The following is a 22237-nucleotide window of genomic DNA, read 5'->3' on the forward strand; positions in this document are numbered from 1 at the left end:
CCCCCCCCCAGTCCTAGAACTACCAACCGACCTCTTGGCTAGAAGCGGGTCTCCTAGGCCATGCAATAACCTTCAATATACAGATCAACGGTCAGGAAATGCTAATAATAATCCAGAATACTCGTTACCTAGCACAACTAATACCCAAGGGGATGCGCCTGGTTATGAACAGCTACACAAACCAAGCTTGGATCAACAACATTCTCCATCCCCTAGCCCCACATATAAACCACACTTTGATCCAGGAAATGCAGACTCAATGGAACCTTCCTCAAACTCCCAACCAATATATCAATCTACCAATGACTCTCCCCTTCTTCCCAGCAGAGGAGAGCATGATGGTCAACCCAATCTTCATGCCCTGGAGTCATCATGCAGCCCAGGAAAACAACAACCCTCTAAACATGGCCCCAGTCAACCTAGATCCAATTTTTCAAGCCAATGCTCCAGAACAAGGTCCTCCACAACCTCCAATAGAGGAAGAAGAAGAACACCATCCACAAGGTACTCAACCGAGTGTAGAATTCTCAAGCCTAAACGAAGTAAAAATACTTCTCTTCCTGGAACTATGGAGCAAGAAATACATCTTCAGTTGCCCGAGCACCATGTACAAATGCTCAATGCATGTTCGTCCACCCCAAGATCCCACCGTAGGAAAGCAAGCTATCATCCTAGTTCCATCACGAAGGAGGAGTCACAACTCAGTGGAAAGGGATTCCACTCTGAACCAACCTCAACCCACTCTAATGAATAGAGCAACCACTATTATATTCTGGAACGTCCGAGGTGCTAATAATGATGATTTCCGTCGTAAGTTTGGGGATCTAATCGATACCCATAAACCATGCTTGGTGGCTCTCTTGGAAACTAGGATGCATGTGCATGCTCCCCTCCTCCATGAATTTAATTTCTCTGAACTCATAGAGGTACCCGCTGAAGGCCAGTCAGGGGGAATGGTTGTCCTCTACAACCACGACGTAGTTGCGGTTGAGCACTTCACCAGAAATGGTCAGGAGATCCATGCATTGCTCCAGGTTCGTCCATTTAATTTTACTTGGCTTTTTACGACTATTTATGCTAGTACACAAGTTCAATATAGAGATATTATGTGGGAAATATAAAAGCGATATCTAAAAATTATAAAGGGCCGTGGATGTTAGGAGGTGACCTAAACGATATTATTAGCGCAAATGAAAAAATAGGAGGAAGACCTCTAAAAAAATAGGGCAGCTAAAGTATGGGACAATATCGACTCATGCAAGTTAATTGACCTTGGCTTCAAGGGAAGTAAATTTACTTGGTCCAATCATAGGAAGAAAAAAGGTCTAATTATGGAAAGGTTAGACCGAATCTTAGCTAATGACGAATGGATTAAAATATTTCCTAGTGTTACCATTACTCACCTCCCTAAGACACACTCGGACCATAAGCCTATCCTTGTTAAGCTTAATAATATTACTTACCACTGTGAAAAAATTTTTAGACTTGAAAATATTTGGTGTACTCACCCTAATTTTGGTAATATAGTTGCAAACCAATGGAAGAACGAAGATCTTATGGGGGCAACCAGTTCTTTTACTACCTTTATTAAGAAATGGGGAAGTGACAACTTTGGAAATATATTTAGGGAAAAAAGTTACTCCTAGCCAGAATAAATGGCATACAAAAATCCCCTTATCTTTCCACTAGCTCTTTCCTTCAAAGTTTAGAAAAAGATCTAATTACTAATTATAATAACATTCTCAAATTAGAGGAAGACTATTGGAAGCTTAGATCTAGAATCACATGGCTTAACGAAGGGGATGCAAATACTAGATTTTTTCAAATAAGTGCATCTACCCGGAGAAAAAAAAACCATATTAGTTTTTTTAAGAATAGTGAGGGAGTATGGATTGACAATCACCTTGACATTATTAACCATACCCTTGATCACTTCTCTAAGTTATTTTGCACTAGTCACACCCTTACAGATATGACTCATGTGCTTCATAGCACAACTAGTTACCATACAATAGATCTATCTCCTCTGGATAGACCCCTGCTAGATGAAGAAATTAATAGTGCTATATTCTCCTTTAAACCTTTTAAATCTCCTGGACCGGATGGTTTACATCCTTTTTTTTACCAAAAATATTGGAAGATAATAGGAGACTCAGTGAAGGTTTTTTGTCACAAAGTTTTTAAGGATAGAGCAATTCCTCCAGACATAAACTCTACTTACATTTGCCTTATACCCAAATTTTATAATGCTAACAACCTTAATAATTTTCGTCCTATTAGCCTATGTAATACTATTTACAAGATAATCACCAAAATTATTGCAAATAGGCTAAAACCTTTTCTTAACAATCTCATCAGTCCTATTCAATCCAGCTTCATAAAACATAGGAGAGTTAGTGATAATGCCATAATCATCCAAGAGCTCATTCACTCATTCAAAAAAGCAAAAGGGAAAATGGAAAAATGTTGATTAAAATTGATCTTGAGAAGGCTTTTGATAAACTTGAATGGTCCTTCATATATAGGACCCTCCTCTTCTTCAAGTTTCCTCCTAATATTTCAAAACTTATCATGTCATGTGTAGTCACTTCATCCACCTCTATTTTAGTAAATGGAACAAGAACTATGTTTTTTCAACCTAGTAGAGGGATTAGGCAAGGGGACCCTATGTCTCCCTATATTTTTGTTCTATGCATGGAAATGTTATCAAACTATATAAATCACCTAGTAGATATAAGAAGTTGGGACCCTATCTCCCTTAGTAAGGACAACCCCCAACTATCTCATTTGTTTTTTGCGGATGATTTGGTTCTAATAGGCAAAGCAAATAGAATACAACCTCTTCTATAAAATCTGCTCTTAAACAATTTTGTACCATCTCTGGGCAGACTATTAACGTTAAAAAATCAAGGATAATTTTTTTACAAAATTGTGGTACAACAGCTAGATCTAATATCTCTAAATCCCTTGGCATTAAGGAATGCAATTCTTTTGGGAAATATCTAGGTTTTCCCATCATCAATAAAAATCCTAGTCACAATGACTACCAATTTATCATTGCCATGAGGAGTAAGCTCTTAGGATGGAAATGTGATAAACTTAACTTAGCCGGTAGATGCACCCTAATAACATCAACTCTAGCAAGTCTACCTGCTTATTACATGCAATATACCATGCTTCCCCCTAAAACCCTTAAGACTACTGACCAAATCCAAAGAAATTTTCTTTGGGGCTCAACCAATAATAAGAAAAAACTACACCTAGTTAATTGGGATATTGTTACTAGACCTAAGCAGGAAGGGGAGCTGGGACTAAGGAAAGCTCGGTCAAAAAACATAACCTTACTAGCCAGTCTAGCATGGAGATTAGCAAACAATACCATTAATCTTTGGAGTTCGATTCTTCTTAAAAAACTCTCATAAATCAAAAGACAAGGGCTCCTTCATTTGGAAAAGTGTGATAAGGGGATGGGAACTATGCCAAAAAGGTCTATCTTGGACTATCCATAATTCCTCAACCCTTAACTTATGGAAATTGGATAACCAACTACAAAGCCCTTAGAAGCTATGTCTCTGGCCCTTTTACTATAGAAGAATCCTCCCTTAGGATATGTGATATTCGAGCAGGGAATAATTGGGATTTTAGTAATATTTCCTTAGATATCCCTAAGGAAATTATATCTAAGATCCAATCAACTTTAATCCCCAATGACACCAAATCTGATTCTTTATCCTGGGATAGTAACTCAAACGGCCTATTTTCAACTAAGTCTTGTTATAAACTTTTGGAAGGAAAAGTTTACCCTGATATCAAAAGTGATTGGATCTGGGAATTGCACTATCCTAACAAAATTAAGCACTTTATATGGCTATGCAACCTCAATAGATTGCCATGTAGAAAATATCTTTCCCATATTGGCATGAATATAGATGAAACATGTACTATTTGTCGTAAAGAACCTGAATCCATTGAGCACATATTTCTCGTATGTCCTAATGCTAAAACCCTTTGGGATAACCTGGGAATTGACATTTCCTCTTCTCATCAATCAAGCCAAACATGGCTTAATTCTCTCCAATTAAAAAGTCCCATTATTCCTAATAAGATAATCAATTATGGAACACCTTGTTTCCTTTTATTATCTGGAATATTTGGATTACTAGGAATAGTAACAATATTAATAATACTACCATTCGCTCATCCCTCAGCAAGATCATTGATCAATCAGTCGAATACATGTTACTTACAAATAGGGAGTCTAATTGGGATAGAAAAATCACTCTCACCATCAGTTGGACGAAACCTTGTAGGGGATGGTATAAACTTAACATAGATGGTGCTTATAATAAGGAAAAAGGAATAGAAGACATTGGAGGGGTAGTAAGAAATGAGAAAGGGGACTGGCTAATTGGTTTTGCTTCAAATATAAGCGTTAAAAATCCAGTTCAGGAGGAACTCATGGCTCTCTACGAAGGACTTTGTATTGCAAATAACAGGAAGCTTTATCCGTTGGAAATAGAGACTGATGCTACACAGGTAATCACTTTTATTCGAGATGGATGCAAACCTTATGATTCAATTATTAATTCTTGCAGGTTACTTCTGGCACAAATGGGCACCGTGGAAATGTATCACCTCTTCAGGCAGGGGAATGAAGTAGCTCACAAATTGGCAAAGCATGGAATGTCAAGCTTAGTTTCAAATAAATTAGCATTTTGGTTGTATCCACCACCTTTTGTCTTGGCCAGGATGCTGGCAGACAGTGTGGTGAAGTTTGTGAAAAAACTATTTCTGTTAAGTATTGTAGAACTCTAGCTGCTATGGGTAATTCACATGCTATGCATGGGTTACCATCTATCCTTGATCATCATGATCAAAACTCCCGCTGCAATGCTTAGTACTTATGTTTAATTAATAAATATCTTTATGTTCAAAAAAAAAAAGAATAATTTTTAGTTGTTTACAACAACTACTAAAAGCATGAAAAGTATTAAGCTCTTTTATTTTACTTTTTCTTTAATAAATATTACTACTCTCTTATGGTTGGAGATCATATAGAAGTATCTGAAAATACAATAATTCTGGAAGCCATGTTGTTATTGTTATTGTTGTTGTTTCGGTTTAGTTACTGTTGTTTAAGTTTCTTTTTTGCAATCTGTTCATAAATCAAAAGCTACAAACAAAAACAAACGTTTGCGCAGATTTATTAATTTGGTGAGAATGAGTTCTTCACTATTAAAATGAAAAAAGTAATGTTCAAACAAATGTCTTATCACATGTTCTGTCCTTATTACTAAACCAAAGCCCTGTTGTTTTTATAGGTCAAATTGTTGGTTCTTCTGATAAGGTAATGAGCCTCAACATCATGGGCAAAGTAAACCCCTTCTTGTATAGGCTAAGGCTATATGGATTTAGATCTATTAAAAAAAGTAAGAAAAAGAAAGGTGGACACATTCAATAAAAAAGGAGAGCCCGTTGTACGAAATATCATGTAAAAATAGCACGGGCTAGTAAATTTTCGGCCATTCAAAAATAATCAGCGTTTGCAAAGTCATTGAAAAATTGCCACTATTTTGCTACAACACGGAAAGTTCCAACATAATACACTGGAGATTGATGCACCTGTGTATGAACTTCCAGCATATTATGCTGGAACGCCAACACGCGGAAAGTTCTAGCATAATATACTGGAGATTGGAGCACGGTGCTCCAATCTCCAGTATATTATGCTAGACCGGTATATTCTACTGGAGTATTTTTCCGTAATTTGAACAGTGTTTTTGTTCATATTATCTTTACATGAAAAGTGGCTAAATTTCGATTACTTTTGAAACTGTGGCTATTTTTGAATGACCACTTGTAAATCTGGCTATTTTTGAATTTCTCCCAAATATCATGCCTTCATACTGGATCTCGAGAAAGGCCGCACATACAAAAATTACATGCTAGAACTAGACCTTTGTGGTGATTGTGCTTGGCAAAAAATGCTCTGTGTCGAAAATACGAGTAAATTTAAATTTGATTTATGGTTTTAAAGATATGTGATTTAGTTCAATACCAATTAATAATAAAAAAGTATAAAGCATAGATAAAAGAAATGAATGAATCAAATCAGTGTTACCAAACAGTATCGGCCTCGAGCTTAATGACCTCGAAATGAACCAAGAACAATAAAGTAAGAACAGTAAAGAGAAAAGATAGGTCAGATGAACAATGAGCCAGAAAAATAAGATAGTATATTCTTTGCCAATGGATGGATGATCATTACAAATGATTGGGGCCTTTATATAATAGGAGAGCCCTATATAAGGTACATTTCTATTTACAATAAGGAATCTTATTGGGACAACTGTCTAATCGCCTAGTACGGATTTGTGCAATTATATTCCGGGATTTGCGCCATGATTTTGGGGATGTGGCAGGAGTCTAGCTCATTCTGTTACGAATCCATAACGACATTATTTCAGGGTTGGGCATGCTCGGCTTTGCTATCCATCATACTTTAATATTCGGGCACTGCACTCTGTCTTCGAGCTCGAGTCTGACCCATCGAGCTCGAACTCGACCTTTCCTGAACTCGGGCTTAAAGCGATCCCTCGAGCCCGGAAATTGGGCATACTTGATTTCGACCGTATACAAAAAGTGAAGTTGGTCAGCAAAGAGCTCACATCGACGTAAAGCTTTGAACTGTATGATGGTTAACTTTACCATGCGGTTCGAAAAAGACTCAGCTATTAGTTAGTGCCCCCTTAAACATCAAGCATGAAAGAGAGCTTTTTAATTGTTACCCCATAAAGCTGGAGACTTCTTGTGAAATTCTTAGCAGAGTAAATAAAGACCAAACTTTGGCAATTACAATGCTTTATGATTGTATCATTAATTCCTGAAATTTTTCAAAAGACAAAAAGTATACAGAAAAGAGAAGCCACAACAGTACAATTCTTATTTATAACACATCCAAAAGACGCAAAAGTTACTGGCAATGCAAATTTAACGTAACAGGTTGAGCTTACAAAACTAGTTAGGGGCTGAGATTGTACTCTTCCATCTTCTCCCACGATTTGAGGCTTTTGTCTTCGGTGTCTGTTTTATACAACGCAAGGCGAGTTATCTGGAAACTCAAGTTGCCAATGCTCTCATCAAGTATATAAGCCTTTTCTTGAGCTTTCTTCTTTTCTTCATCTGTCAAATCACCATAAAGCAGGCTCGTATGAGGCATATACGCTGCACGATCACAAAAATACTTGATCAAGATCCTCGTCGCAAGGCAATCTTAGCAACATAAAATCAACACAAGGGGGAAGAGTTGGACAGGTGAATAATGCCATAATACAAACTCAAAGATACATATGTGGAAAATCAAACATACATATTTTAAGAAGGTGAACATTCACATATTAAACTAGAGTTGATTCTCTTTTTCAGCCAGGAAAAGCTGGTCCATATATTTCAACTTTCTGATTTACCAAAGAACCTCATATACCATATCCCAAGTTTCAGGCAACATGAGTTTTCCAGTTTAGCTTTTAACAATCGGGAGCTTAAAATTCCAAAACAAGCTATATCTAGGCAATTGTCGAGTTCTATATTCCAATCGAGCTAATTGCTATCACGAAGGTAAATGTTGATTTGCCACTGGAATGAGTGGTGATGGAGTGATATCCTCCCTTCCAATTATTTTGTATTATCAACATTTTCGGATAAGAATCCTCACTTCTAATAATGTAAGAAGATAATGCAGAAACAGAGAGAAATTGTAGACACAAAAGAGGCGAAAGCTTCTTGTGACTAAATTATGAAAAACGGAAGGACCAGAAATCCAAAGAAAGAACGTATATCTTACGACTTGAGCTGTTGTAACCAAAGTTGCTGCAGCAGCGTGCACTAGCCTCCACCACCTGGTAGAAGGAATTTCATATCACAATTTATCCTCAGCAACTCAAACAAAGCGATCATACATTAAAATAAAGCATGGTAAAGAATCAGAAAACTTTCATAATCCTTAAAAATGATTTTACTTTTTCCTTTTCAACTAGTTGCAAGATAGAAATTTATGCTGATAGTTTTGCCTGTTAAACCTTAAGGTTAAATGGATTTAACTCTGGCATTCTTAAGCCCTTCAAAGGAGAAAATCCTTAAGTTTTTGTTCCAATAGGCATTCGATACTTCTCTTTGTTTCTAGTTTTCACATTTAAAGCCAAAACCATGCACTATGTCAATATAGAGCATTCTTACTGATGAAATACGACAAAAATATAGGATGCGCTCCATTCAAGGGACAGAATAGTGAAGAAATGAGAAGCAAAAACAAGAAAGTAACAATCATATGACACTACAAAAAATTTCATCCCTCCTTGTACTTTGGCCCTTTTTCATTTTTTTCTATTAAGTTGGTGCTCCCTCCGTTCCATCCGTTCCAGTTTATGTGAACCTATTTCCTTTTTGGTCTGTTCCAAAAAGAATGACCCATTTCTAAATTTGGAAACAATTTAGCTTAAACATTCAATTCTACCCTTAATAAGAAACTTTTATGACCACACTTTTCTTCTAATGCAACTCTCCACTTCTCATCGTGGAGAAGATTTTAGCATGTCTAGGTCTATAAGACTATGTCTTCTTGAATCCTAAATGTATGTCCTTAGTTCACTTCTTCTGTTTTCTTACCATGATTTTCTTAACTTATCAACCCCCCCAAAAAAGGATTTTCAACCCGAGAACACCAAATCAATATATTACACCTCCTTTAGTTGATGCTTATATCTCACTCTGCCCCTATAACTAACATCTGTTTGGACAGATATCACCCCTAGGTAGTGACAACTTGGTCCAACCAACAATATTGCTATTATCAATTAGAACTTACAGATAGTAACAGGACTCCTCTAATCTTATACACGATCGAAAGGTCAAATAATTCTTGATCACAAGCTGAGGCATGCTTTGAGCACGTTTCAATGGGAAGCTCACAATGTAACGTTTCGATGGGAAGCTCACAAAAGGACTATTTGGTCCAACCAACAATACTGCTGTTAAGGATTGATCAGCGGGACTCCTCTAACCTTACATGATTGAAAGCTCGAAAAATTCTTGATCACTAGCAGAGAGATGTTATTGGATTTTTACTATCCCTATACCTCTAATCTTATCATTGGATTAATTGCTTTTTCGCAATCCTCCTCTTATGTCAACTTATATTCCCTAAAAAGTATGATCAACAGATGAAAAGTCTTCTCAGTGAAGAATATAGAGTACAACCATTACCCTCTTATCCACATCAAAATACCACTCCTATTTAACTTGTTGTGCTCTCTAAACCATCGAGAGGGTTAACTAAAGAATTTCCCATTAGCCATAGACTTCATGTAAGCTTTCTTCAGCCTAATAATAACTTGGATAAGTTTTCACTAAGTCGAATATGCAGTTAACCCCATCAAACATGGTGAAACCTGAGACTGCATTGAACAAGTTGAATTTGACTGGGTACGCTGTTCAGGATGTTAACTTGACTTATATATCCCTCTGTCCTATTTTATGTGAAGCTATTTTGAAACTCATAGTCCAAAACACGACACAACATTTATGTGGCTATGGTAAAGATATGGCATTTGGGGCTAATTCATTCAACCCCAAAAGTTAGCTCATGAGGAGGGGATTGCCCAAGTCCAGTCCATTCCCTAACCAATATGGAGCTCTAACACCCCCTTGCACGCTCAGACCACCAATGGGAGCGGGGACAATATATCATAGGGGCCCAAACAGGAACCCCAAAAGCTAGCTCATGAGGGGAGGATTATCCAATCAATGTAAGGAGCCTTCGGTCCATTCCCTAACGGATGTGGGACTTTAACACACTCTAACATCTATAAAATCATGTAAATAATGATAAAATAGGAAAGTTTAAAGTTAATTGTTTCTGAACATAGAAATATATCATTTTCTTGATACAGACTAAAAAAGAAAGTATGTCAAATGTAACGAGATTGAGATTGTATATCCAATCAACCTATTAGTAACACAACTTACTACTACTAACTTATTCTGTAGCAATCTTACACAGAAAATACACGAAGAATAAAACAGCATTAGAAAAATTCCAACCAAAATAAAAATTCTCAGATTTTTTTTTTACCTCATTGGTTGGATGAAGCAAAAGGTAAACGCACTGATAAAAGAAAGTTCCAGTACCAACTTTCTCAACAGTAGCATTATACGTCTTTAATCCTTCACATCCCTTTCTAAACTTGTCACGTGCCTCATCCTCCGTCAACGTAATTGCTCCTACAACAGTCACGTGAGGCTCAAATTGGGGCCCACCAAACTCTGATCGGAGACCAGTCATCAACTTTTTCAGCCGCTCCTTCACGTCTTCCGATGGAAGTGCCCACACAGAATAAACTTCCAGCTTCTTGATCTCTGCTGCTTCATTGAGTTGTACCTCCTGCATTGGATCTGTTTCCATGACAACTGAATAGAACAGTAGTGAAATACCAATTAGGCCAAGAAAACTAAGGAATCTGATGAGAAAATTGTTATGAAGCATTAAGATGAAGATGGAGAAGAGATTGTAAAGAACCCATTTTTAAAAGTTTTGATTTTTATAATTTTTTTTATTTAAATTGGAATTTTCTATTGAGTTGAATAGTATTTGTTAGAGGTAATGGTGAGAAAATGGTGGAATTTGCAGAGAGACTTTTAGAGAAGGTGGAAATGGGTATATGCTGAAGAAGTGGGTGGCATGATCTGGCACAGTTTCCTTTTGTTGGCAAGTCGCATATATCATCTGCGACTTGATAATTTTGAGAAAATAGCCAAAATGGTCCTTAATTTGTAGGGGTTGGACTATTTTGGTCTTTGATATATTTTTTTATCAGATATAGTCCTTAATGTATGTTAGAAGATGACAAATTTGATCCAAAACCCAAAACCTAACATTGTCACTCAAAAATCTGAACTAATGGCTCTGAAAAGAAGAAAAAAAGTTGCTTCCAAAGAGGGAAAAAGCTCCTTTCAGCTTAGTATTTTCTATGTTATTCCTCGCTGTAATATCATTCAAAGGCAGATTTAAAATTTAATATCATTTTGAGTAAAAAATGTTACGGCCCGTTGCCATAAGAATTTTTTTACTTTCGAAAAAATTTCTTTCTTTTGAAATTAGTTTTTGGTCATAAAAAAATTCAAATTTTTAAAGTTGAATTTCAAAAAATTTTGAAAATTTAAAAAACTCCAAAAAGCTATTTTCCAAAATTTTCACTTTAAATTACTCACGAAAAATCAAAAACAGCTCCAAATTATCATGTTCAAACGTAACTTTAAATTTTCAAATATCATTTTCACCTTAAACTCTTTTTTTTTTTCCAGTTTTTTCTGAAATTTCAAAATTCTTATGTCTAAACGCCCACTTAAACTCTATATATTTAAACTCTAAGTTATAAGACTCATACTCTTAACATTAAATCCCAGACTCTTGACTCTTATTACAAATTATTGGTACTTTATCATAACAAATTATTGGTACTTTTATCATTCAAGTCACCTATTTTGTGTAAATACTTCTATTTTCGTCACCTATTTTGTGTGAATGGTTTTACTCTCGCCCGAGAACATTTTCCTATCATTTATCAACACAGCCTGACCTATGAAATTGTAGACACTAGGTAACCACTTTAATTAGTTGTTATTTAAAAATTAACCAATACTTCCTCAATTTTAGTTTCAATTTTTCAGTTAAATTTTCGAGACAAGAATATCACAAATTATCTTGAAATTAAAATTTTTAGGACAAAATAAATTTTTTAATTTTAGAACAAAATATCGACTAATTCTAAATAACGTCATGAGAATAGATATCTATGCACTTGCCCCTATGAAATTAATTAAAATATTATATAAAGAAAATATACAATCATAACAGCATCCTTATACACAGGGGCGTGCAGAATTTTTCGTTACGATACAATTTAAAACAACAATAATTCGAATCTTATTTAAGAAAAAACGAAATCTTATCGATAATTTTCTTTTTTTTTTAAAAAAAAATGTTTTCATAATATCCTTCACTATAAATAAGTTGTTTAATTATTTATCAGTTGTTTGTACATATCAATAAGTTATACATATTTAGTAAACTTTTCCGGCGCATGGCGTGTCCGCCCCTGCTTAACTTCAGTATAACAATCAAGCTTTCGAGAACCATTATTTAGTAAACTTTGCGCCCCATTATTTAGTAAACTTTTCCGGCGCATGGCGTCTCCGCCCCTGCTTAACTTCAGTATAACAATCAAGCTTTCGAGAACCATTATTTAGTAAACTTTTCCGGCGCATGGCGTCTCCGCCCCTGCTTAACTTCAGTATAAGAGTCAAGCTTTCGGGAACCATTAAAAATCACCTTCAACATAGCTTAACTAGCATAGATATATTATTTCATCCAAATATTAACTTCACATATGTACTAACATATTCATATCCCCTTATATATGCCTTTATTTGTACAGGAACCAGCAAAATATTAACATGAATACAAACTATCTAAAAGCTTGTAAACACACTCATGGAAATGGTGCTCTCTTCTTCATGTCAACATCCTCAACACCGATCGCGAAACCCTTTCCGTGCAGCATCCAATAATCCGCTTGCGGATTCAGGCGTTCGGGCTCGGGTAAATCGACCCGAGTAGTTTTTATGGCATCAGTCGATATGTTGTACTTGTCATCTCTTTTCTTGACTAGCCCTATGTTCACAATGCCCAAATCCACTGCCTGTGGAGACATCATCAGTGCTGGTGGTCCAATTGGTAACTTGTCACCTTAATTTGAAATTACAAGTCAAATTAGTAAGTATATATCCCCCTTTTTTTTCGTGGACTTAAGAAAATTAAAAAAAAATAAAAATTAAAACAGCTTAATATACCTCTATCAGTCTGCCACGTACACCAAAATTTGCCATACGTCTTGGTAAGATTCTCTAGCTCAGGCCTTACAACCATTTCTGGTACTCTAGGAGTTATCCAAAGTCCTGATTTTATCTGAATTTATTTATTCACAAAGATTAAATCGTCATTGATTAATCTACTATAATCGAATTTTCCTGGTCCAAAAAGAATGACACACTTATACAATTAGAAATTATACAATATTAAACTCTTCATTGAGAAACTTATATAAGTTTCCCATAAACTTAAGACCACAAGTTTCAAAAAAAAAAATCGTAAATTTTGTGCCGAGTCAAACTACCTCATCTAAATTGAAACGAAAAGAGTATTAGTTAGTTCTTAAAGTTTACACACAATAAAGAACACGTTAAAAGAAAAAAACTTTTCAAAATATTAATTTACACACTGTTTTTCAATTGTTTGGAAAGTTTGAACTTAGTAGAAAATCGCAGTGAAGCTCAACCCAGTTAGTTCATAGAATTAAAATAAAAAAGAAGGAAATTCTCCACACAAAACAAATAAAGTGAAATATTAAAGTACAAACCTCATGTGCATGAGAATGCCAAAGCTTTTGTTCTTCTTGAGGCAAAGTTTCAAAGATACGATCAGATATTATATACTCCACTCCTGCAATAATTCATATTCCAAACATTTATACCAAAAATGTCGTACCCTCTCCCAATTTACGTGTCGTACTTAATTTTCTTTTATTTGTCCGAAAAGAGTATCAATACTTCATTAGTTAGAAATAATTTAACTTTAAACTATACTACTTTGTTCTTAATGATAAGATTAAGAGAAGTGATTTATAAACAATTTAACTTTAAACTTTCTACTTTCTACTTTACTCTTAATGATAAGATTGCCAGATCGAGATGATCCATAACCACATTTTAGCCCACAAGTTTCAAAAGTTAGTTCATTTTCTTAAATTTCTTGCTGAATCAAACCACGCTACAAATCAAAACGAATGGAGTCAGAAAAGGGTAGGTATTCATTTTAGACCACAAATTTCAAAAATCATTTATTTTTTTCTTAAATTTCATGCTTAATCAAACCACGCTACATGAACTGAAACGAAGGGAGTCAGAAAAGGGTAGGTGTTCACGAAACCATACCGATAAGACGGCCGGTGGGTTCATCGGAGTCGTAAACGGCACACTGAAGGAAATCTTGATTCAAACGAGTGACATAGTGATGAGTTTCGATTTGACGATGCATGTCATGACTATACATAGCAAAAGTACAAACATGTTGATTCATTTGCTTGATAGGAGTCAAAGACTGCAACATTTGAGCTCCTTTATCAAGCATGTGTTGCTCCATTGACATGGGTTTTCCTGGTGGGACTGTAGCTGCAGCCATAGTAACAATATGAATTTGAGATGAAAAAGGTTCTTGAAATTAAAGTGATTTTATTTTTTTTGATGGATTTGGGGTTGATTTATATGAAGTGATTTTGATGAGTACTGGAGTTGGAGGACGTGGAGGGTGTAGGGATTGCCACGTAGACATGCATGAGTTTTGAGGTGGCTAGTATTGATGAGAACTGTGGCCACGTTGAGCTGCATGGGTAAGTTGATGTTCTTTTTTGAGGACACGTTTGGATAATATTAGAAGCAGAAATACTGTAGCTCAGACTCAAATTTAGGCTTTAAATTTTATGTGTTTAATTTTTAATATTTTAATATTTAATTTATTATATTTTTAATGTTATGAGTTCAGACCACTATATGTAAATTTGATGAATTATTATACGCATATTTACGCTCGACATAAAAAATATTTAATTTAGATAAACCCGACGTCGCCACTCTAGATTCGCCCTCTAATATAGCTGGTTGAGGTAGAAATTGGCTCGGAAGACGACTGCGTCAATGGGCGCGCGGCGCCACTAATCTACTATAGTAGGCAGAGTGATATGTTTATTTGGTACAGTTTGAGATTTTGTGAGTTAAATTTTTTTAGTTTTAATTGTGAATTCGAACATTTTTTTTTAAAATATTTTTAAAAAAAGGTTTATATATATAAGATTATCAATCAATGTTAAACTTGACGTGCAATTATATGAGATGAATTAATATATAATTCTTGTCTTAATTAAAAAATTAATCTATCATCATGTTCGCGTTCATTTTCGTCATGAACAAAGGTCTATTGGACTCCAGCCATTTGTTAGAGAGAAATGTAACTCACAAAAGATATGCGGACTGTTCGATGCACAAAGCATCTCGCGTTAATGTTGGATTCGAGAAAGGATCGCATCCTAAAGGGTGTAATGTAAACAACCAGGGGCGGACTTAGGAACACCCTTCGTTGAAAGGTAAAATCTGTTTTGTACCTCTGTATATATTATATTTTGAATCTCCTTAATGCAACCCAAAAGCATAACTCACTGGTCAAGGGGGTTCAAAACCTTTGTGAGCTCATTGATTCAGTTTCCACTAGCCACAATCTCCTTTACTTTTTTAACTTTTTTCTTTTTTGACCCCTAAGCGAAAATTCTGCCAGATATTAGTGGCAACCGGACAACATATATGAATGGAGTAAATAAAATGGAAAATAGAAAATCAGTTCAGGAAACAGTGATTTTAATATTGTGAAGCTAGCAAAGCAACTAATATTCCAAACAACTGAATTTCTAAGTACAGAAAAAGAAAAAGAAGAAAAAGCAAACTAAATTCTTTGCTAATTTAGCAAAGAAAAAGTAAAGAAAAACCAAATTTCACTTTTAAATATTACATCAAAATCATCAATTTTCCACTTGTGACTTCTTCATTTCCATTAAAGCATATACTCTACTATCATCCTGATCACTAGCACTTTTCTGTACCCTATACTTATACCTGCTAGCCACAATCAAATATATGCCAAAATTGACCATACTCAATACAGCCAACATCAAATAAAACAAATTCAAATGATTCCTATTAAAATTATTTCCAACTAACCAACCCCCACTATTTGTAATTTTTTTTGTTGCCTTATTCACTACTTTCACAACTATAGAACTCAAGAAATACCCTATGGACATTGAAGTCCAAAGAAAACAAGATGAAACTGATTTCAACTCTTTTGGTGCTTGAGAATAAAAGAATTCAAGAAGCCCAACATAAGTAAACATATCAGCTATCCCAAATATGAAAAATTGAATTGATAGCCAAAATACACTAATTGGCAATGGTTGCAATATAGGGATGGCGTCGAGCATGTTGTTGTCACGTGCTACTTGTTTGCGTTTAACTTCTAAGATGGATGCTGCTGTCATAGATAAAGCAGATAGGACTAAACCAACCCCGACTCGTTGTAAATACGTTATGCCTGTTGGGATGCCTGTAAATTTGCGTAAAATTGGAACGATGATTTGATCGTAGACGGGGATAATTATGATCAAGAAAATAATTGGGATAATTGGTAATGAGGCAGGTGGTATGTGGAATTTATTTGTGATTCTTGTGTCCATTGTGAAACCTTGTTGAATAGAAAATGTTTGGAGTTGGGCTAGGCAAAGTGTCATGATTATTGTACAACAAAAGACTGGTATCATACTTAGTAGGATTTTTGCATTTTCTACTTGTGTAACTCTGCAAAGTTTCCAATGATTTGGTCTTTCGTATTGTTGTTGTGATGTCTGAATAGCTGCTTTGTCCAAGAACCTAGAAAAAGAAAATTACCATAAAATGAGGACATTCCCATTAGTGCATTTTGATATGTTGTAATTAGTGGTAGTAAAATAGATAAAAGAAAACAGTTATCCGCCCATATTATTCATAAAAAATAGGTTGGATAATGAAATTTTTAAAAACGGGTTGAATATAGATAAGAACCATATTATCCATTTAGAAAATGGACAACCAATGGATAATTAATGGGTTTAACTTTTATATTTGTAACGCCTCAAATTGGGGGGGTCCTCAAGTTTGGGAGACTAGGAATTCTCCCAAAAGTGATCATATTCAATAAGCCATGGTAATATAGATATCCATATTATTCGTCAGTTAACCCCATTTTTATCTGTATAAAATATGAGTCGGCCGGATAATTTATTCGTTTTTGCATTACCCATTTTTAACCCGTCCCATATCCGACCCGACCTGCCCGTTTGCCACCCCTAGTCGTAACAGGTTAAGGCAGCACAGTGAACAAGGTATCCCGCGTTTATGCAGGGCTGCACCAAGGGATATGATATAACAGCCTAACCTAATGCAAGCATTGATGATTTCTTCCATGGCTCGAACCCCTGACCTATAGGTCACACAGAGACAACTCTACCGTTGTCACATGTTATCTGTCTTATTCTCTAGGTTACTTATTCTGCTTATTATCGGTGGTACTTATAATTATCTTTCAGATGAACTGATAGTATAAAAAACAGAGAGATAACTAACTTGTATGTATCAGTGTGAGGTAGAAATTCTGCTGGAATTGCAGCTTCATTATCCTCATCAATTTCATAGAGATCAGCAGAATCCTCAGGAAGTTGAAGGTTTCTGTTTCGTATGGCTGCAACATACACCTGTTAATAACACACAAGAAAAGCAAACGAAATTAGAACAATCATTTCGAGTGACTTTTTTATTACAAAAAAATAGTTTAGTGACTTTATGTAATACTTAAGTAAAGTTGAGAGACTTTTTCGCTATGAAAAATAATTTAGTAACTTTGGTGTAACAAATTAAAAATTGAATGATCATCCATGGGAAGGGAAGCCTTGCAGCAACGGTAAAGTTATCTCCGGCCGTGTGACCTATTGGTCACAGGTTCGAGCCGTGAAATCAGCCATTGATACTTGCATCAAGGTATGTTACCTACATCACACCCTTTAGGATGCGGCTCTTCTTCATACCGTGCGTGAACGCAGCATACTTCGTGCACCAGACTGTTTTTTTTTTTGGATGACCATCCGTACGTGAAATTACCCCTTCCTTGTGACAGTAAGAGAAATATAAGAATACTAAGACGTACAATAAAAATTTAACCGCACTGAATATTTACACTAAGCTAATGAATACAAGATATGTGTCTTGTATGCATACACTTATACACTTAGTTAAGTGATGCGTATTTTCACTTTAATTTTTAACTGCTAAGACTAAATTCCTTGATTTAGTGTAAATACCGGATGCAGATAAGTATTAACCGTACTAAGATAATGTTCAAATTTCACAAATATATACCTGGAAAATTTCTGTGATGGCACTGCTTCCCTTAATGACAAATATTCTATACCATGGTAATCCAACACAAAAGATTATTGCACCCAAGAACATAGCCATTGTGCTAACAAAAAATCCCCAATCCCATCCTTTATTTTCTTGAATCCAAACAATAAATGTTGTACTAATTGAACCACCAATGCACACTGCTAACAAAAGCCAATTAAAGAAACTTGACATTTGCAATGCTTCTTTTTTGTCATTCTCATCAAATTGATCTGCACCATGTGATGGCAATGCAGATTTGATTCCTGCTGATCCAAGGGCTACTAAATAAAGAGCAATAAAAAGAAAGGCTGCATTTTTTCCACCAACTTTTTCACATGTTGATGTTGGATCAAGAATGTTGCAATTTTGTGGCGGTTTGTATTTGGAGTAGTGAGCTTGAAATGCTAGCAGTCCTAGTCCCTATCAAATAGATGGAAAATTTTCAATTGCCAAAATATATAATATTACTGTACTCAGTGGCAGAGCCAAAATTTTATGAACGGGTGTCAAAATATATAAAAGTAAATATACGAAAAAATCAAGGGGAATCAATCTAAAATATATATAAATATAGAAAATATTTATTTTATGTGTTATGTTGAGCATAAACTTCGGCAAAAATCTTGTATATGTATATGTGTATACCTTAAAATGGTTAATTTTAATTACTTGGCACCTAAACGCTAAAAATCTTTAGGGGCACTGGTTGAGTGAATATTGTGCCCCTGTTGGGTTAAGATACTGGGTCCGCCTCTGCTTGCTATAAGGTGGCTCCACCACTGACTATATTCAGTCTATAGTATTCAGCGGCAAAGCCAGAATTTTCACTAGGGGGTATAATTTTCCGGCAAATTTTAATTGCGCTCATATTCATTATCATTACCGTAGGAATTGGACAAAGTGTAATAACGGAAAAAAAAATACTTTTGAAACTTGTGATTTAAAATAAGTCATAGATAATGATAATTAAGAAACTTTTGAAATTTGTTTCTTATATTTAGATAGACAATATCAAGAGAATATACATACCAAGAACTCAATCCAACATGAAATAAGAACAGCTTTAAATCTGCCAATATAAGTATCTGCTAGGATGGCCACAAGGACAGTAAGAATATAACTAGTGCCTGAGTAATTGGTAACTTGAGTTGCTGCATCAGCTACATCATAATGCATTACTCCATTGAAATAAGTCACCAAAGTTACTCCCAATACAAGTGATGCCATGTTTTCACAAGCAAATGTACCTACAAAAGTTTTCAATTTAATATACAAAAAGTTAATGACTAAAGGTGTATTGAAGGGTTTAAAGAAAATGAAAGTTAATTAGGCCTAATTCAATCTAAACAGTTAGCTCATGAGATGAGGATTGTCCAAGACTATATAAAGAGTCCATTGTGTGGGAACTCAATAACCCCCCTCCCCCGGCGCACTCAGGAATAATGGACATTTGGAGCGTGGCAATATATATAAGATGGGGACCCAATATCGGACAAGTCATGAACTGGAATGAGCTTGGCTCTGATACCATGTTAAGAAAATGGACCTTGTACCTAGCTCAACCCTGAAAGCTAAGCTCATGAGGTGGGAATTGCACAAGATCAAATAAAGAGCTTAAATCCACATCCCACAATTGATAATTGCATTAGTTTGTTAGATCTTAATATATAGTGACACCTTCAGATTCCACGATAGCAGTTGATTAAAAGAAGAATCTACATATGAGGTATATGAATGATTTTAACGGTATGAGCCTTTTCAAGAAAAAAAATATGCAGCAACTTAGTAAATAGCAACAATATCACGCTTTGTTAAAAATATTTTTAAACTGACTTAACCCAAAAGGGGTATAATAGCTGATGGTTTGACAGGACAAATTAATATGAAGATGAGGGAAAAGCTCTTAATTTGCGACCCAGAAAGAGCTAAGAAAGATGATGTGGGTTGGAATCCCTAGATAAGCCCATAAATATTCATGATGTGCCGGCCATGTGGCACTACCTAGTTCGAGCATTGATTAATGAATATGCGAAGTTCAGCATTATAAGTTAATTAAAAAAAAGGTACATCTAAAGTGTAAGAATATTCTTAAATATTATGTGAAGTCTTTTGAGAAAACCGTCTAAATTCAGTACAGAGCAGGTAATATCACACCATATTAAGCGCCGAGTCAATCCTTTACCTAAAATGAGTGAGGAAGGACCTTGTCCTCCATGTTTATCCTTAGTAGCTATTCTTCCTCTCCAATCCACCTTTCCTTCAAGAAGTTGAGTTTTATCCTGTAAACAAGTAATTAAAAATAAAAAAAAGGATTAAAAAAATAAACTTAGAACAAAAGTGTATAACAACAACAAGCCCAGTGAAATCCCACACGTGGGGCTGGGAAGGGTGAAGTGTACGCACACCTTACCCCTACCTAATGAAGGTAGAGAGGTTGTTTCCGAAAGAACCTCGGCTCAAAAGAAGTGAAAATGAAGCAATAAACCGACAGTAGCAACAACCAAATAAGTAGACATAAGAAGAAATGAAGATACGTGCAACAACAGATATCTAAGAATATGACACTATAAATAGTGACACATGAGAACCAAAATACATATAAGAATAAATTGTGTAATGGATGAAATATTGTCAAAGTACCATAGCTGTTCAGATATTCTGATCTTATTGCATGCAAATAGAATGTTAAGGGTGGAAAGAATTGGTAAGGAAGTTTGGCGTGAATGTTAGTACTATTTATATAGAGACAAACACAATGAAATATTTAATTCCTACTTAATGAGTGGAGACAAATCTCTAAAATCAAAAGAAATTATACTTCTGATGCTGCCGACTTTTGAAAGAGAGATTCTCATGAGTAGATGACACACTCAAATAATGCAAAATGTGAGAACAAAAGTTAAATATACATGCTCAGAATAAGGTGACAATAAGCAGAGTCGGATCCAACATTAAAATTTAATGGGTGTAAGTGTGTAACTTTGCACAGAATTAATTATTCTGTTAAAATTATAGGTACAAATCTAATATTTGTTGAAATTTTATTTTATAGTGAAAGCTATGGGTTCAGCCGTTCAGATTAACCTGTAGCCGAAAGGATACGTCCGCCCTGATAATATATAAGTCATACAATCAGCGTACGCACTTTAGCAATATGATCTTAATTACTATGCAATATAAAAATATGTACGTGATGCACTAAAAAATTACTTGAAGTCTGGAATATGAAAAGTGATTTTTGAGTTAAATAAATTTTTTAGAAATGGAGAAAGATCAATGTGACATAAAAGGAGTACTTGTTCATAATCTCATACTCACTCTATTTTAATTTATGTGATCCTATTTAATTGATACGAAATTTGGAAAAAAATATATTTTAAAATTTATGGTCTTAAATATGCCATAATATTTTGTGTGACTATAAATAATTATCATTGATGATAAAATCAGAAAATTTATATTTAAATTTAAAAAGAGGTCATTTTTTTATAACGACAACAAACCCCGTGTAATCTCATAAGTGGGGTCTGGGGAGGGTAGAATGTACGCAGACTTTATCCCTACCTTAATCGGATTTTTTTTTATTTTTATAACAGATTAATTAAAAGGAAACAGGATCACATGTCGGAAGCTTCTGCTCCCTCTGTCCCAATCTATGTGGCATCGTTTGACTAGGCACGAAGTTTAAAAAAGAAATGAAGACTTCTAAAACTCATGTGAACTAAAACAAGCCTTTGAAATTTGTGTGGCGGAACATTTCATTAAGACTAAAACTGAAATTTTAAAATTAAATTATTTCAAATTATAAAGAAGTAACATTTTTTGGGATAAAAATAAAAAGGAAAATGTGAGTAATAAATAAGGTTGGGAACAAGAAGATAGCTGCCTTTTTATTAATTAAGACTAGAACTATATATTAATTCACAACATATAATTTCACGTCAAGATTACGTCAATTGACATCTACAACTACATTCTTATTTGAAAAAGTTGAACAAGTTCTTCTGCATAGAAAAATAAAAGAAAATGAATAAGGGTTTCCATTTCTCGTAATTCATCTGTCTTTTATATTTGTTATTATATACTTGCTTTAGCTACTATTCCT

At 34.9% G+C, this 22237-nt stretch overlaps 3 protein-coding genes across 3 annotated transcripts; all 3 read right to left on the reverse strand.

The window, feature by feature from the left end:
• LOC109231931 (cyclic phosphodiesterase-like) lies at nucleotides 6806–10744 on the reverse strand. Its single transcript, XM_019397525.1, has 3 exons — nucleotides 10130–10744; nucleotides 7844–7898; nucleotides 6806–7224 (listed from the first exon to the last, which is right to left on the reverse strand). The coding sequence occupies exons 1-3, from the start codon at nucleotides 10538–10540 to the stop codon at nucleotides 7022–7024; spliced, it is 669 nt and encodes a 222-aa protein (XP_019253070.1). The 5' UTR covers nucleotides 10541–10744; the 3' UTR covers nucleotides 6806–7021.
• On the reverse strand, nucleotides 12382–14329 carry LOC109231932 (oil body-associated protein 2A-like). Its single transcript, XM_019397526.1, has 4 exons — nucleotides 14047–14329; nucleotides 13473–13555; nucleotides 12907–13021; nucleotides 12382–12802 (listed from the first exon to the last, which is right to left on the reverse strand). Exons 1-4 carry the CDS (start codon nucleotides 14291–14293, stop codon nucleotides 12546–12548), a joined length of 702 nt encoding a protein of 233 aa, XP_019253071.1. The 5' UTR covers nucleotides 14294–14329; the 3' UTR covers nucleotides 12382–12545.
• On the reverse strand, nucleotides 15681–21796 carry LOC109232463 (protein NRT1/ PTR FAMILY 4.5-like). The gene is made up of 6 exons (XM_019398237.1): nucleotides 21746–21796; nucleotides 20315–20411; nucleotides 19162–19379; nucleotides 18106–18552; nucleotides 17317–17444; nucleotides 15681–16584 (listed from the first exon to the last, which is right to left on the reverse strand). Exons 1-6 carry the CDS (start codon nucleotides 21794–21796, stop codon nucleotides 15681–15683), a joined length of 1845 nt encoding a protein of 614 aa, XP_019253782.1.

Source organism: Nicotiana attenuata, chromosome 9 (assembly GCF_001879085.1).
Source record: "Nicotiana attenuata strain UT chromosome 9, NIATTr2, whole genome shotgun sequence".
NCBI lineage: Eukaryota > Viridiplantae > Streptophyta > Magnoliopsida > Solanales > Solanaceae > Nicotiana > Nicotiana attenuata.